The sequence below is a fragment of the Enhydra lutris genome, unplaced genomic scaffold (assembly GCF_002288905.1).
Source record: "Enhydra lutris kenyoni isolate GAN:26980312 unplaced genomic scaffold, ASM228890v2 scaffoldscaffold38, whole genome shotgun sequence".
Lineage (NCBI taxonomy): Eukaryota > Metazoa > Chordata > Mammalia > Carnivora > Mustelidae > Enhydra > Enhydra lutris.
This window is the reverse complement of record NW_019154122.1, coordinates 4,020,191-4,036,050: the sequence shown is the minus strand read 5'-3', so window position 1 is coordinate 4,036,050 and position 15,860 is coordinate 4,020,191. Positions and strand designations below refer to the sequence as shown.

At 57.3% G+C, this 15,860-nt stretch overlaps 1 protein-coding gene across 1 annotated transcript in view; it reads right to left on the bottom strand.

Moving 5' to 3' along the window:
- LOC111154824 (heparan sulfate proteoglycan 2) overlaps positions 1–15,860 on the bottom strand; it is a 99,022-nt gene that overhangs the window by 35,838 nt on the left and 47,324 nt on the right. Inside the window, exons 14-35 of the mRNA XM_022514749.1 lie at positions 14,609–14,772; positions 13,949–14,128; positions 13,654–13,850; positions 13,399–13,546; positions 12,335–12,462; positions 11,765–11,851; positions 11,615–11,673; positions 11,369–11,436; positions 10,119–10,259; positions 9,824–10,000; positions 9,562–9,741; positions 9,323–9,441; positions 8,550–8,661; positions 8,258–8,371; positions 8,047–8,174; positions 7,616–7,702; positions 7,089–7,138; positions 6,673–6,767; positions 6,212–6,352; positions 5,613–5,804; positions 405–497; positions 53–133 (exon numbers count right to left, since the gene is read on the bottom strand). Coding sequence (XP_022370457.1) covers positions 53–133; positions 405–497; positions 5,613–5,804; positions 6,212–6,352; positions 6,673–6,767; positions 7,089–7,138; positions 7,616–7,702; positions 8,047–8,174; positions 8,258–8,371; positions 8,550–8,661; positions 9,323–9,441; positions 9,562–9,741; positions 9,824–10,000; positions 10,119–10,259; positions 11,369–11,436; positions 11,615–11,673; positions 11,765–11,851; positions 12,335–12,462; positions 13,399–13,546; positions 13,654–13,850; positions 13,949–14,128; positions 14,609–14,772 — 2,741 coding nt within the window. The remainder of the gene's footprint in view (positions 1–52; positions 134–404; positions 498–5,612; positions 5,805–6,211; positions 6,353–6,672; positions 6,768–7,088; positions 7,139–7,615; positions 7,703–8,046; positions 8,175–8,257; positions 8,372–8,549; positions 8,662–9,322; positions 9,442–9,561; positions 9,742–9,823; positions 10,001–10,118; positions 10,260–11,368; positions 11,437–11,614; positions 11,674–11,764; positions 11,852–12,334; positions 12,463–13,398; positions 13,547–13,653; positions 13,851–13,948; positions 14,129–14,608; positions 14,773–15,860) is intronic.

Below are 15,860 nucleotides of genomic sequence, written 5' to 3'. Positions count from 1 at the left end.
GCAGGGTTAGCGGTAAGTAGGGTCAGCCAGGATGTGGTCGGGCGACCCTCACCTCTCGGAGAGTGATCTCGAAGCTCTTCCTCTCAGAGCCTTGCAGAGCTGGTTGGGAAGCCACCAGCATGATGTTGTTGCCCTGGGGAGACAGCAGCAGGATTGGGAGGGGAACCCAATCTCTGTAACACCAACCTCCCGCTCTCTGATTTCCCAAGCTCATGTGCCCAAAGGAATCAGGTATGTGTTCACTGCCCCCTTCTCCCAGCAGCGGGGCCTCTGCCAGGGTAGTGTCTAACCAGATGGTGAGGGTGGGAGGAAATGGGCCTCAGCCCCCCAGCTCGTGCCAGGCCGGCAGAGTGCTGGGCTGAAAGGACAGAGGGCGCCCGCCCGGCTGGAGTCCACATGCTCACCGTGATCTGGACGTCAGGGTCGGACAGTGGGCTGCCCTGCCCTCCGGCTGTATAGGAAAGGGTGTATCGCAGCTTTCCGCCATAAGCCGCCACCTGCATAGAGGCAAGCCCTGTAGTCAGAGCCTGATTCTGCCTTCAGTGGCCCTAACAGCCAGAGGCAGAGCCTCTCAAGGCAGTTTTGCACCGGTGCTGTCCCCTCCATTCAACCAGAGGCCCCTGTGCATGGCATCTGGTTACCTAGAAGACAGGACATCCCTCAGTTCTTTCAGTCTTGGACCTGCTGGCGGGGCCCCTGAGCAGCCTTGACGACTCAGCCAACAAGTTTCAATCCCCTTTCCATTTGAAGAAACTTCCATAAAGTAGACAGGGGTACTGACAGTGACCATCACGAGCAGGCCACAGAAGGTTCAAAAGTTCCCAGCCATGCGGGTAGGGTTGAGGGTAGGCCTTCAGAGGTCTTGTCTCTCAGGCAGGTGGGTTTTGTCTGCTGAGAATCCACTTCCCAGCCTTTTGCAAACTGTAGCCCTGGTTTCCTTTCAAGGAAGCTCTGTCCTACAGAACGCCCATGTGGTTTGAGGGCAGACGTGAGCCAGGTCTGGCCAAGGGGCATGTTCCACCACCTTCCTTCCCCTCCGTTGGGGTGGACATGAAAACCTGCCACTTCTGCTCTTTCAACTGGAACAGAGATACTCCCTTTACTAGTCGGACTGGAAGCCAGAGAATGATGCTCATCAAGATGAAAGTCCTAAGCAGCCCCTGGACCCAGCCATGCCTGATGCCAACATCCTTGGATTTTGTAGTTACAAAAGCCAATAGATTCTCTGTCACACACAAGCCAGCTGGACTTGGGTTTTCTGTTATTCATAACTGTAAGGGTCCTTGGGCTGCCTGCTGGGGGCTTTCACGGGAGCCGCTGAGGCCCCGGCTCCATCCCAGAACTTCCCCTCGTCTGCTACCAGGGCAGACATTCAGATCAACACCAGTGTGTCGTCCTCGCCTATGTGTTCATTTGTGTGTTCAGGCAGTTGGTGAGCATTTGTTAAATGTCTACTGACGACATGCTAGGCGCGGTGTGAGCTACCTCAGTCCTGAGGATGTTCTCTACAAGTTCAGAGTGAGGTATAACTGGATAAGGGTGGAACAACTAGTTTCCCGCTTGCTTTGGACGCCGGCAAGTTCATCGTCACATCCAGGACCCAGCTGCCAGGAGTGCGCAGGAGGGTGGCTCAGGGAGCAGACTCTCAAGTGTGAGACCAGAGTTCCACATCCAGCTGTCCTGGCTGCACAGCCCTGGACAGCTCACTTAACGTCTCTGAGCCCCGCTTCCCTCCCGATGGAAACGTCAGTAAAAAGTAGCTTGAAGGGTAGCATGAAGATGTAGTAATACAGGCCGTACAAAACACTGCCCAGAGCAGAGTGCCTGCAGATCACACAGCCTGCAGGCTTGCCAGCTTCTCAGGACTCCTGGCTCTACCCTCGGCTTTAGCCCATCTTTCTTATCCTCATCACCCCTGGACCACACTGTCCTATCTGCTTCTCTGAATATTTTATTACACATTATGTGTATTCTTAAGAGGCACTCTTGTGTTTGGAACAGGCCAGAGCCAATGTCAATCCTAACACTAATGCCAAGGGTAATAGCAACGATATTGACAGTGTTGATGACGACAGGAATGACCGTGAGACAAACACTACACCGTGGGAGGCCAGGGTCGTCTTCTGTCTGTACGTAACACAGCGCACAGGAGGTGCTAAATTAATGCTCCCTGAAGGAATGAATGCAGAGCCAAGGGCCAGGTCATGGATCTGGATACAGGTGTTGGACCCCAGGCAAGTCCCTTCCCCTTTCTGAGCTTTGGTCTACCCATCTGTATCATAAAGGGCTTTGACAAAGCGCTCTCGAATATTTTGGGATTCAATGATACCCTGCTACCCCCCAAGTCCTTGTCACTCCTTGTTACCTTGTTCCCCAGGAAGGCTTGGGGCAGCTGCCAATAATAGAGACTCCCAGGAAGCAGAGAGAAGCCTTCATAGGAGAGAGAGAACTAGGACAGAAGGACAGGCGGTGAGAGCTGAGGGGGTTGGGGTGAGGTGGAGGGATGGTGAGAGCACAGTTACAGTCCTGGTAGGGACACGTACACAGGCATGCACGCACACACATACCCTTGAGGGAGGCCTCGGGGGCGGGGGCAGAGGGATAGAAGCCCCCAGCCCAGAGCTCAAGTTCTGGCCCTGCTCTTGGGACAACTTGCTCCCCATCTCTGGACCCAGATACCACTTCAACTGCTGTCCCTGAGCATGGCTGGACTGGTGTCTCCTCGTGTCTGCTGTGTGCCTCCTGGGGACCCCACGATGACTTATATGGCACACCAGAGAACTTTTAAAAATTTCGTGGGTATTGTGTATTGGAAAATGTATATGACTAGCACAAATGAGGTGGTATGTGACTAATTTAAAGGGAAGTAAAACTGAGGGACCCCTGGCTGGCTCAGTGGTGGAGCAGGAGACTCTTGATTTGGGGGTCGTGGGTTTGAGCCCCACGCTGGGTATAGAAATGACTTAAAAAATAAAACAAACGGAAATTTGAAGTATATAATAGTCCAGGTAGTAGGCAGACACGGCAGAATTGGTGACGCTGGTTCAGAAGCAACTGCAGTCTAGAAAACACGGTGGGTAGGGGCCTCTTGGAGGGTGCCTTGGCACATACCTGAGAGGCTGCCGAAGAGGGCCCAGAAGCTGAGGAGGAGGAGGAGGAGGAGGAAAGTGGGACTGCTTGCAGAGCAGCTGCAGAATGGGCATGGGGCAAGAGGCCCCGGGCGGGGGGCTGGGGGTGGGCAGCGAAGCTGGAAAGGAGCTGCCAGATCTCTGCATCCATCCGCCTCTGGGCCTCATCCATCTGGGGGACCAGGAGAGGGAGGACAGAGGAAAGGAGCAGAGAGGGACAGAAAGGACACCATGATGACTTGCGTCCCATCAGGCCGCCTCAGGCCCAGTGGGCTGCCTACTACTTCTGAGCTAACTGTTCAGAAGGGTCTGGCCTTCTGGCCCTTGTTCTTGATGTCTTCTTGCTCCTTGTGAGCCTGGGGGCGGGGAAGGGGAGGTCGGGGGGGGGGTAGGGGCGGGCAGGTGACTGTGGGGAGAAGCCCACACAGAAGATACCTGCTGGCAAGAGACAGGCTGGTGGCTCTGACCAGCTCCCAAGGGGTCTCTGTGGCTGGGGAGGCTGCCCTGTGGGCCTCACTTACCATCCATGCCCATGGTGCCAGCCCACGCCATTCACAGCTCTGGAATGTTTCCCGAAGGCAACAGTGGAGGGGACTGGGCATTAGGCTGGGGCCTGGGTTGGGGGCAAATGGCTCAGGAAGGCCAGGGCCTCAGCTCAAGGCTCTTGCTTAAACTATACTCTCTGGTCTGCATGGGACCCCAGACACAGCCTGTCCTGGCCGGGTGCTAAGTTACCTGTGATAGCCGCTGGGCCCGGGCCCGGCCCCTGCCCTCTGGGGGCCCCATGGTCCTGCCAACTGTCACAGCTGTCCGCAACTGCTCCTCTGAGAGGGATGTGCGGTTCTGATGGGCGGGGGGCACAAGCCAGCTCAGACCTCCCAGGGTCCCAGTATCGGAGCCCCGGGGATACAGTAGCCAGAAAGGCCCACACTGGGGAAGACAACGCACATCCCCCCTCCAGGCTGGCACACAGAGAGTAACGCTAGGCTACTGAAGGGGCACACGCACTCAGGGGGTTAATGGAGGTTGCTGGGGAGGTAGTGCTAGGGTAACCTGGTGGGCTGAGTATAGTCACGTGGTTTAGCATCGAGTTAGTTTTCCTGCCACCACGGCCACCACTCTGGCCACAGACAACAGGAGCCAGGACCTGACCACATGGTGGCTGGGGCACACACCCTCCCAGCTCTAACTCCTGGTACCATAGGGCTGGGGCACCCCGGTGCCCTGACTGTGGGGCCATCGGGCACTGCCTGGGTTCATGCAGACCCACATCTCCTTGGGTCTGGGCATTCCCCCATGCAGGACTGAGAGTGCCTAAGAACACCATGACCATGTCACATCCATTTCACACCACTCAGATCATGGGCCTACCTGGTGAGCCCAGCGCATCTGTGCAAAATATGCCTCCCTCTGCGGGGTGCAGGGAAATGCCAAGAGAGGGAGTCAGAGAGAGAGAGAGAGAGATGTGTGAACTGCAGGCCAGGGCAAGAGAGATGCACACAGGGAAGCCAGGAAGCCAGGAGGGGAGGAACCAGAGAGGGAGAAGGGACTAGAAGGTCAGCCTTTGGGAGGCTGGGATAGGTGGGTCTGTCCTAGGGAAGAAGGACAGAGCAGCTTGGGAACTGCCCCTCCTGTGTCCCTGACCTCCCTGGGATCCTGGGAGAGGGGACACGTCTGCTCGAGTGCTGACCTCGGCCAGCAAGGGCCTCCTGTATCCAGACCATCTTTTCCTGGTTGCCACTGGATGGCATGGACTGCTCGAGGAACACATTCGGGCCGGCTGCTCTGGAGTCTGCCCCTTGGATGCGCCTCTCCCACCCTTCCCTTCACCACCATCATCACCAAACCACAGCTTATCTCTGGCCGTGCAGTATCCAAGAGCAGCCTCTGACCTGGCTCTGAAGGCCAGCACTGCCACCTTCTGGGTGTCCCCTTCATTTCCTCCCAGGACAGGACGTAGGAGTGGTGATTTACAACACATACGAGCTATTAGAACAGTGCCCGTGAGAGCTCAAGAAACAGGAACTATCATCAGAGTTAAGACCACCACCAAGCACCCAGTTAGCACAGAAATCAATCACAGAATCAACAACAATCAATGAGGGAAGGTGGAGGGAGCAAATGCATGGCATTGAACCTGTGCTGTCTCGTTTGTCCCTGTATTTCCAGGGCCTCGCCCAGGACCTATCTATTGCCTGAAAGCTAATAATCATCAACAGGAGGGTACTCCTTATGGGCAGGACATGAACTCCCATTCTCCCAGCCACCCTGGAGCTGAGGTTAATTGAAAGGCAATCAACCAGTCATTGGGAGAGCTGGGTTTAGACTGAGGACTCTGACTGCAAAGGCACTGAACCCCAATGTGGCCAACACCTGCTCTGAGATCAGCTTGCGTTGGCATCCTGGCTGACCTCGGGGCTCCCTAGGGCCTGGCTCAGAACCCACGGCCCGGGAGGGCCTGCCAGGCCTCACTGTACATCACACCTTGTCTCCCTGGTAGGCCTCCGGCAGCTGCCAGTAGAAGGACTCATGGCCGAGCTGAGCGAAATTGCCAAAGGACAGCTGGGTGCCTTCGGGCACAGGTTCCACGGTGAAGCCTCCTGTCAGGCGGCTGTTCCGCTGGGGGTTCACCAGGGCAAAGCCTTGGAAGTCCCCAGGGGCAAAGCGGGTGGAGATCTGGCAGCAGAGAGAAGACGGGGTGTCAGCCTGTGCTTGGGGGCGGTCACCTTGGTGGAGGAGGGTCAGGGGAAGGCATCAGAGTGGGTCACGGAGGCATCGCTGAGATAGGGGCGAGGACATAAGTGACGGGGGAATGGGGAGGCCACGGGGGAGAAGAAAGGAGTGCGGGGCTCAGTGATGACACAAATGATAAGGGGGTCCCAGGGAGGGTATGAGGGTCGGGTCGAGGGTCTCTGGGATCCGTGCTTACAGGGGCCATAATGGGGGCCTGGAGATGGGTGTCCTTACAGGCAGAGAGAACGCCACTAGGCCCGCTTTCCGACCGCCGCCGGAGGGGTCCCGGGCCGGGGCTCCAAGGGGCAGCGCATGCGCAGAAGCACGCGCATACACGCAGGCGCACTTACCAGGTGGCGGACGTAGGAGGAGCTGGCGCACTGCTGGGTGACGCCCATGCAGAAGCAGGGCAGGCAGCCGTCGGGGTTGCTGGAGCTCAGGAAGAAGTGGTGGGGCCGGCAGTGACTGCATGTGCGGCCTTCCACCTGGGCCTGGGAGGACGGACGGGAGGGTAGGCGTGAGGGGCTCGGGGGACAGTTCTTTCACCTCTGGCAGCCTTTTAGGCCAGCCTCCCGGGCACGTCCAGCAGTTCTGGGGGAGTCCCAGCAGCCCCCAGGCCTGGACCCGACTCCCGTGGGCTGCTGCCTGATTTCCCACTGGGCCTGTGCTGTGGGGCAGTGATGGAGCCTCTGGGGAAGGGTGGGGGTGGGTGTCTCAGGGACAGCCCCAAGGGTACAGTGAGAGGGAATGCCAGAGCGACCCCCAACGGCTGTGGTGCAGGGCCTCCTAGAGAGCAGGGGTTTGGACTAACCTTGCATTGGCACTGGCCAGCTGCGTCACACTGGCTGCTTATGCTGCCCTCGGGGTCACAGCCACAGCCGGTGGGCTCTGGCAGTTGGTCATCTCCTAAGGTAGAGGGAAGCCACAGCTGGAACCCCAAACCCGCCTCCAAGCACCCTCACTTCCACTGCCATCTGGGCATCGAACTCATCACCAGGAGAGGGAGTGTTTATTTCTGAACACCTACCCTGTGTAGGCATTATACCCATTCATAGCAGCCCTCTGGAGTGCATGAGGTTTTTACTATACCCATTTTACAGGTAAAGAAGCTGAGGCTCAGAAAGGTAAAGTCACTTGCCACAGGTTGAAGAACTAAATTTCTAACCCAGTCTACCCCTGGGGGAGATAGGGTAGCCCGACCCCAAAAACCTCCCCAACCCTACTCACTTCGGCATGGCTGGCCCTGGCTGGGGTTGCCATAGTAACCTGGGGCACACCTAAGGAGAAAGCATTCGAAGATGAGAGGGCAGAACCAGGAGGGCAGAACCACAGAATCCTGGCGAGCCTGCTGTGAGCCCAGGACTGTACTGGTGGCCCTGTATCAGACTCACACTGGAACCAGGCCTCAGTGTGGGAAGGAACCAATCAGCCTAACTCGTCCATTTTACAGATAGGGAGTCAGGTGGGAGAAGAGCAGGGACAGTCCCGAGGCCACAGAACCAGTAAGTGAGCATGATCGGGCCTTGAATCCAGGACCTTTAGCAAGAATGAGGGGTTCTCTGGGGGGGTCCCTGCCCTCGCTGGGGCAGGGGTTCCTGGTGGTTGGAGGTGAACCACAGGCCTAGATGTCTGAGGATTCAGGCTCTCAGGGAGGAGAGCTGACTGTCTTCTGGGGACCTGCGTAAGGGGAGAGTGGGAGGCCTCTGGGGCAGGTCCTCCTGCACACTTCCCACCCTGCCCACCACCTGCCTCACCTCTCACAGTGACGCCCGCTGTGGCCTGGGGAGCACGCATCACAGGTGGGGTGGCCGTCGGTGTCCAGAAAGCAAGTATGAGTAGCCCTGATGGTGCGGGGGGCAAATTTCTAGTTAGAAGGTCAGCAGTCCTTCCTTTAGGACCAGGGGAGAAGGGAGAGGAAGAGTGCGCAAGTGAGTGAGGTGCCAGGCACCGTACTCCGAGCCCTCATTCAGTTCTCATACTAATGGCGAAGAGGCAGTGTCTTATCTCCATTTCACAGATGGGGAAATGGAGGCCCAGAGAGGGAAGTGTCACTTATACAAAGCGACACAGTGAGGCAGTGGCAAGGCCAGAATTTAACTGCTGTCTCTCAGAAAGGCCTGGAAAGAAGGGAGTCTGGAAGGGGATGGGAGTGGGTATTTCAGGAAAGGGCAGGTCCAGGACGCACTGGCCACCAGCAGGGGCTCCATGGCATGGGCACGGCTGGCAGTCCTGTGGGGTCCCCCGCTGGGCATCTCCATAGTATCCGGGCTGGCACTGCTCACACTGAGGGCCCTCTGTGTGGTGTTGGCAGCCCTGGAGGGGGCAGAGTATGGGTTGAGGCTGGGCCCCTGGAGGCCACTGATCCCTGGGCAGGAAGGAAGGGGAGCGGGACTCACCTGGCAGACACCTGTTTCAGGCTCACAGACCTCCGTATGGCCATGGCAGCTGCAACGTTCACATGTGCCCAGGTAGAGTCCACTGGGCATGCGTGTGTAGCCCGTGTCACAGTCCTGGGAGCAAGAAGATTGGGCAGTAGTCGGGCCCTCCTGGTCCGGGCCCATTCAGGGCAGTGCCCACGGGATGGTGGGGCTGGGTTGGGCCTGGGGAGGACGGGAGAGCTAAAGGGGGAGGAGCCTGGAAGCACCAAGGAGGTTGCTGGTAGACAGGTGGGTGGGGCCCAGGGCTTACCTGGCAGGATGGGCCACGGTACCCGGGTGGGCAGGAGCACTGTTCCACCTCCAGTGCAGGGTCCTGACCGGTGTCCTCAGGCACAGCCACATCCATGCTGATACCAGAGACCCTGGGAATGACAAGACCCACCACAAATGAGCACACCTTCCACGCTGGCCCTCCCTGGAGTTCTACGTGTGATTACGTCATTAATTCTCACAGGCCCACTGTGGTGTTGTTGAGGCCCTGTCTGGCTCTCCAACTGGGTGTCCATCCCCTGGCTGAGGCAAGGCTGTGGCAAGGCTGTGGCAAGTGACTTAGACCTGCCACTCCCTCGAGAGAATGAGCCTTCCTTTCTCGGACAGAACATACCACCCTGCTCTCCTGGGGTGACCAATGAGAGCCTGACCTAGAGCACAGAAGCCCCTCTCCCTCTGCAGAATGACTCTGCAGAGCTCCTGTGGGGTGAGTCTGTGACTAGTCTTTATCCGAAACCGCCTCCTTGCCTGGCCACTTCCCCTTCCTTCATCCGGCCGTCCTTCCCTCTCCCTTCTTCCCACATTCTCACCATCAATCATGTGCTCCCCAATCCCCATCTTAGGCTTTGCTTCTAGGGACCCGGACCTCGGACCAGCCCCATGATCTCCATTTTACAGATGCAGAAAGTGAGGCACAAAAGGTCCCACACCCTGCATGTGGGAGAGCTGGCAATCTGGCCACACCACACCACGCCGCGGAGACCGGAACCCTTGCCCCAAGCCCCTGTGGCCTCCTGCCCTGGCCCCAGACACCTGCTCTCAGCTGGTTGCTGGCTGAAGGACGCCTGGATCAGGAGAGTGTCGATGCCCGCCAGCGCCATCAGCAGGTGCTCCCGTGTGGCCGGCTGCCCATCAGGCCGTTGCCATGCTTGCTGCCAAGGAGAGGACACGTGTGCGGTCAAGCACTGACACCCCAGGCTACTGACGCCCCTGAGTGAGAGAGTCTGGGCCCTGTGCCTCCCCACCCCCAGGCTGCAGGCAGTGGGGCTCACCTCCCGGAAGGGCACTGTGAAGGTGCTGGGCTGGCCGGGGCTGGGCTCCTGGGAAGTGTGATGCTCCAAGACAATGCCATTGCCCTGCAGGACAACCAGGGGCTGCCCGTGCAGGGGCGTGGAGCCGGGCTGGGGCCTCTGGGTCACTGTGAAGCGCAGCTCCCCTCCGTAGGAGGTCACCTGGGACACAGGGTAGACAGGTGCTCAGCAGAGGCCCTGCAGTCCGGCCCCGCCATTGCTCTTCCCCAGCCCCGCTGCTCACCTTGTCCCCACGAAAGCGTGAGGGGAGGCTCCAGAAGTAGGGTCCGGCCAGGAGGCTGTGGAAGGAGGAGAAGACCAGCTCCCCGGGTGCGGGTGAGGAGACGCCATCGCTGGTGGTGTGCGTGCCCGCGGCATTGGTCAGGCTGAACTGCCCGGGCTCCTCAGAAGCCCCGTGTACCTGGGAGGGGGAGAGGAGGCTGGCATGGGGGCTGGGGGCTGGGCTGGGCACGTGGCCCACCCTGGGCACAGGGCCATCCCCCCATCCCTGCTGTCTCCCCACCCGCCCACACAGGTACCTGGGCACGGCTCCAGGACGAGCTGGTGCACTGGCGACTGACGCCCATGCAGAAGCACTTGAGGCAGCCGTCGGGGTTGCGGGCATTCAGGTGGAAAGAGCCGGCCACACACTCGTTGCATAGACGTCCCACCACGTTGTTCTGCAGGCACAGAGCTGGGAGCTGCAGGACAGCCCACGGGAGGGGCTGCCTGGAGCTTCCGGCTTCATCTGCCGGCCCTTCCAGGTGGGGACCCAAGGCCAGGAAAGCCACAGAAAGAGCACAGAAAGGCAGGGCTGCCACCATGTGAACAGTGATTCCCAATTAAGGGAAGCTGAAGCCGCCAACCTTTTCCCCCTTTTTGCTTTGGCTGGTAGGGGGCTCACAAACACATGTAGATTTGAAATACAGCCATTTGGTTAGAAGTTACTGCTACTCTTTATGAAGTGCTTCAGGCACTGTGCTGGTTCCTGTTCGACCATTAACTCATTTAATTCTTCCGAGCCCCTTGAGAGGTAAAGTGAAAACTCCATGCTTCACATGAGAAAACGGAGGCTCAGGGGTGGAAAATGATTTACACCAGGTCCCTTGGCTTGCTAATCCACTCGGGGATCTAAGATCAGGAGTACTTTGGGGGCATCTGGGTGGCTCAGTGGGTTAAGCCTCTGCCTTCAGCTCAGGTCATGATCTCAGGGTCCTGGGATGGAGTCCCTCATTGGGTTCCCTGCTCAGTGGAAAGCCTGCTTCTCCCTCTCCCACTCCCCCTGCTTGTATTCCTTCTATCGCTGCCTCTCTCTGTTAAATAAATGAGTAAAATCTTAAAAAACAAAAAAAAAAAATCAGGAGTGCTTTGGTCCAGTTCCTTTTTCCCACTGACACCAGATTCTCCCACGCTTAATGTAAATGATGTCCCTTCTCTGAGCCTCTGTTGCTCATCTGTAAATTGGGGACTCTAATACCTATACAGTCACGTCAGTGTGAGAACATGAAAGCGAAGGGACAACACAGAGCAGTCACAAGAACAACGACTGGCAAAGCATCTGGGACTTCAGCTCAGCCTACCTGACTTCCCAGCCTAGGCCCCCTCCTGGTGCCAGACCACCTAGGCCCCCTCCTGGTGCCAGACCACCTCTCAGGAGGGGAAGACTAGCCAGCCAGGCTCAGCAGCTTCTGGCCAAGGAGCTATGGAGAAGGTGGAGCCTCCTTCCTCTCTCTCCCAGATGTGTGCCCACCAGAGGCCCCTGGGGTGGGGGAGGGGAGGGCACACATACCTTACAGCGACAGGCCTCCCCAGAGGTCCCCATGCTGCCTCGCTCATCACAGCGCACAATCTGCTGGTCTGGAAGCACAAAGTGGGTGTTGGCAAGGCAGGCGGGAATGGGATAGACCCAGTCTGGCCAGACAGGTGGCAGAATGGGATGGCTCCCCAAGGATCACGGGCTTGGGGCTGGGCTCCTGGACTGGGGTCCAGTAGGCAGCCCGGGGAGGTGCCGGGGAATGGTGGTTGGGATACTCACTGCTGGGCCTGCACTTCCCGCCAGGCTGGATGGGGTTGCCCTCATATCCTGGGGCACAGCTGGTAGAGAGAGGGAGACTCGTTCGTGGCGCTTCTGTGTCCCCCACCCAATACAGCCTGCTTGGCCCAGTGCCCGCCGGCTTTCCCTCACCTCTCACAGCGGCGGCCTGTGTAGCCCGGGGCACACGCATCGCATGTGGCTTGGCCATCTGTGTCCAGGAAGCAGGTGTCTGAGAATCTGTGGGTATCGAGTAGCAGGATGGGGCAGGGCTGACGTGATGGGCCAGATCAGGGCTTACACTCCCACCCTGGGAGATGATTTTTTGTCCACAAAGCACAGTATGCCACGAGACATGGTGCCTCTCTTCTCTTTGCCCACCTGTCCTTTTTTTTTTTTAAAGATTTTTATTTTTTTTAAGTTCTCTCTATACCCAATGTTGGGCTTGAACTTACAACCCGGAGATCAAGTCACATGCTTTACTGACCAAGCCCCTGCCCACCTAGTCTTGATCTGCAGCCTCACAGCAACGCTAGAAAGACAGATGGGCCCACTATATGGGGAAGGAAGGAAGCTGAGGCCCAGAAAGGCTAAGGGGCACGGAACAATTTAGTGACCAGGTTAGGATTTGAACCTGGGCCTCCCACCTCCCTGCCCAGAGTCTGCCCATCGCCTGCTGTACTGCTCCTCCCCCCAGGATCACTGCCCCATGCAAGCTCTGACCTGCGGGAGGCGTCAATGTATGGGCAAGGACAGGGCCGGCAGGCAGTGGCTGTGGCCTTCGTGGCATCCCCAAAGAAGCCAGCCTTGCACTTGTTGCACTGCGGACCCTCTGTGTTGTGCTGGCAATTCTGGGAGGAAGGGCAAGGAGTGGTTCAGGTCCTGCAGAGCAGGCCTTCCACACCAGCATAGGGCCACACTGGATTCTGAGCGTGGACCTTTGAGGCTGGCCCAGCCTCCTCCAGCATGCTGGGATTACTCCACTGCCCTGCAGACAGCAGAGCAGCCAGCTGCATCCTGATGGGGAATTCGTCACCTCACGTGGGCAGCCTGTTCACAGAAGGTTCTAAACAACTGTTGGGATCTAGTCTCAACCTTTTTTTTTTTTTTTTTTTAATTTATTTGACGGAGATCACAAGTAGGCAGAGAGGCAGGCAGAGAGAGAGAGGAGGAAGCAGGCTCCCTGCTGAGCAGAGAGCCCGATGCGGGGCTCGATCCCAGGACCCTGGGATCATGACCTGAGCCGAAGGCAGAGGCTTTAACCCACTGAGCCACCCAGGCGCCCCTCACAGAAGGTTCTAAATGCCTGCTTTAAAAAACCCGTCTCCTTCTTCTAACCTGCTGGCCATTTCAGCCCTCTAGAATCTGTTTTTTTTTTTTTACCCTACGCAGCTCTTGGGGAATTTGAAGATGGTAGCTTTCTCTGTTTGAGCCTTGTCTTCTGTCAGCTCCATAATCCCAGCCCCCTCCCCTATTCCTTAGAAATACATATGATTTCCAGGTTTTTCCCCCTTAGTGCTGTCTTGCTAAGGACCATCCTTAACATAGTACTTTCCAAGACTGTTCTGACCAAGGTGGAAGAGAGTAGAACATTCACCTCCCTTATCTGGATGTTATACCCCTGTTAATGCATCCAGAGGTCATGATAGTTTATCTGGCAGCCATGGCAGTCACACCAGAGGCTCATGCTGAGCTGGTGGGCACAAAGAGGCTTTAGCCTGGGCCTCCCACCCTGTCTGTGTCCCCAGCCCCTAGCCAGTGTCCAAATGCCAATGGGCACTACTCACCAGGCAGTGGCCATACACAGGGTCACAAGCGCTGGCGTGCCCATTACAGTTGCAGCCTGAGCAGGTGCCCAGATAGGGCCCGCCAGGCACCCGGGTAAAGTGGGCATCACAGCTCTCGCAGGATAAGCCAGAATAGCCGATGGGGCATCTGCGGGGGCAGGACAAAGACAGTGGTTATAGGAACTGTGAGGCCCTGCTGTTTCTCCCTATCTTCACTGGGGACTCTGTGGTTCCGAGCCCTGCCAAGTCAGGTACCTGCACTCCTCTACACTGTGGGCCGGGCCGTGGCTGGTGGAGTGGGTGACAGTGGTGTCCATGGCAATGTCACTCAGTCCCACGCTGGCCATCTTGGCATTGTACACCGTCTGGATGAGCACGGCCTCCAGGCTCTGTAGCACCTGCATCATCTCAGCCCGCTGCACGGGCCGGCCGGACTCGTGGACCCAGTGCTCCTGGACACGAACAAAGGTGTGTGGAGGCAGCCCACGTTAGCACCTGCCCAGCCTGTAGCACCTTTGCCCCGGGCCCTGAGAGCTCAGGCACCACACACCTCGGAGAACTGAACCTGGCGCTGGTTCAGAGTGCTGGGCTGGGTGGGCACGTGCCCTCGGGAGAAGAGGCGATATCCGGCGCCCACGAGGACCACATCCGGCCGTTGCACTGGCTCCAGCATGCCACGGGCCAGCTCGTAGCGTACCTTGTAGCGCAGGGAGCCCCCGTAGGAGTCCACCTGGTCAAGATAGGGCAGCTCAGGGCAGGGAAGCCGGCCGGGGGTGGGGCCGCGACCTGATGCCTGCTCTGGGTCCACTTGGCCTTTTCTCCTCCCTCTGTATGCCTGGCGCTCACTGTATGCCTGGCACAGAGCTGGACACAGGGAAGCAGAGATGGGTGGGACTTGGCTCTGCCTTGAGGGTACTCGGTCCGATGTGGTTGGTAGAATAAAAGTTGCCCAGGGAGGCCAGAGGAGGAACACTGACCCTGTCTCAGGTGTGGGGGAATGGTCCAGGAGCACCTTTTTAAAGGCTGAGTCAGCATTCCTTCCAACCTGAGCGTGGTGGACAGACACCTTACTCTGAACGCTTTCCCCCAGAGCGGAGTCTGTCTTGCCACCTACCAGCTTCAGAGGGAGCAGAGCACCCAGGCAGGTTCTGGGCATAGGAGGGCAGCTTGGCCTTTCTACTGCCTGGAGCAGCCGAGGCTGGTCCCTCACCTTATTGCCCAGGAACTGCTCGGGCAGAGTCCAGAAAGAGTCATGCACCAGGAATCGTCGGGACAGGTCGACCAGCTGGAACTCCTGCAGAGCAGGGTCGATCTGCAGCTGTGTGGAGGAGAGGGGTGGCACGCCGGGCTGCGCAGGCATGGTCACGTTCACGCCTGTTGACAGCAAGACAGAGGGGTGAGGGCCACAGTGCATGCCTGCCAGAGACACCCGCCTTGAAAGGCAGTTATCCAGAGAGATAGGAAAGTTCTGGGAAAAATCTGACTTAAAGAGAACTTTAGTGTCTTCCCCCAAGTCAAAAAAACACACACAAAAAACCCCAGTTTTTTTTCTTCCCTACGGTTTTGGAGCAGCATTTCCCAAAGCATGCTCTGGGCAAAGTCAATGCTGGAGAATGATGACGGGAAACCATTTAGGAAACACAGTGTCAAAAAAAGGTCAAGGGGATTCTTTGTAGCGGGACTTCTCAGAGCCTTCCGTTTGAGGACGTCTCCACGGACTGTCAGGGTAGGAATGGCCCTCAGGGGGCAGTAGAGAGCGACCCAGGGCTGAAGAACGGATGCCAAGTCCCGGGTCTACCACCCTCCAGATGTGTGAGTCTGAGGAGAGGCCTCAGTTTCCATCTGTAAAATGGAAGTAATCCTGGCTTGTTTCAGAAGGTTATTAGGAAGATAAAATGAACAAATTGATAGGAAATGCTTAAAACAGAACGTAGCACAAGAGAAGTGTTCACAGAGAGCTGCTTATGGCTGTTGTCAGTATGATGGGTCGGCTAGCCTAACACACCCCCCGGGGCCCTAACACATGCACACACGTGCACACACACACAGGAATTCTCTCGACAGCACGCTTCCAGATCTCTAGGGTAGCACTAACCATCCAGGAAAATGTTTGTGAGGATGGACGTGTCTTATACTTGTATTCTCTCATACGGTAGCCACTAGCCATATGGGGCTACTAGGTGCTCAAAATTTATGTTTTTTTTTTTAGATTTATCAATTTATTTGACAGAGAGAGAGAGAGGGAAAGCCCGAATGCACGATGGGGAGAGGCAGAGGGAGAGACAATCTCAAGCAGACTCCCTGCTGGGTGGGCACGGAGCCCGACGTTGGGCTCGATCTCACAACTCTGAGATCATGATCTGAGCCAAAACCAAGAGTCAGAGGCTTGACCAACTGAGCCACCCAGGCATGCCGGTGAGTTGATTAATTTTTTTTAAAGATTTTATTTATTCATTTGACAG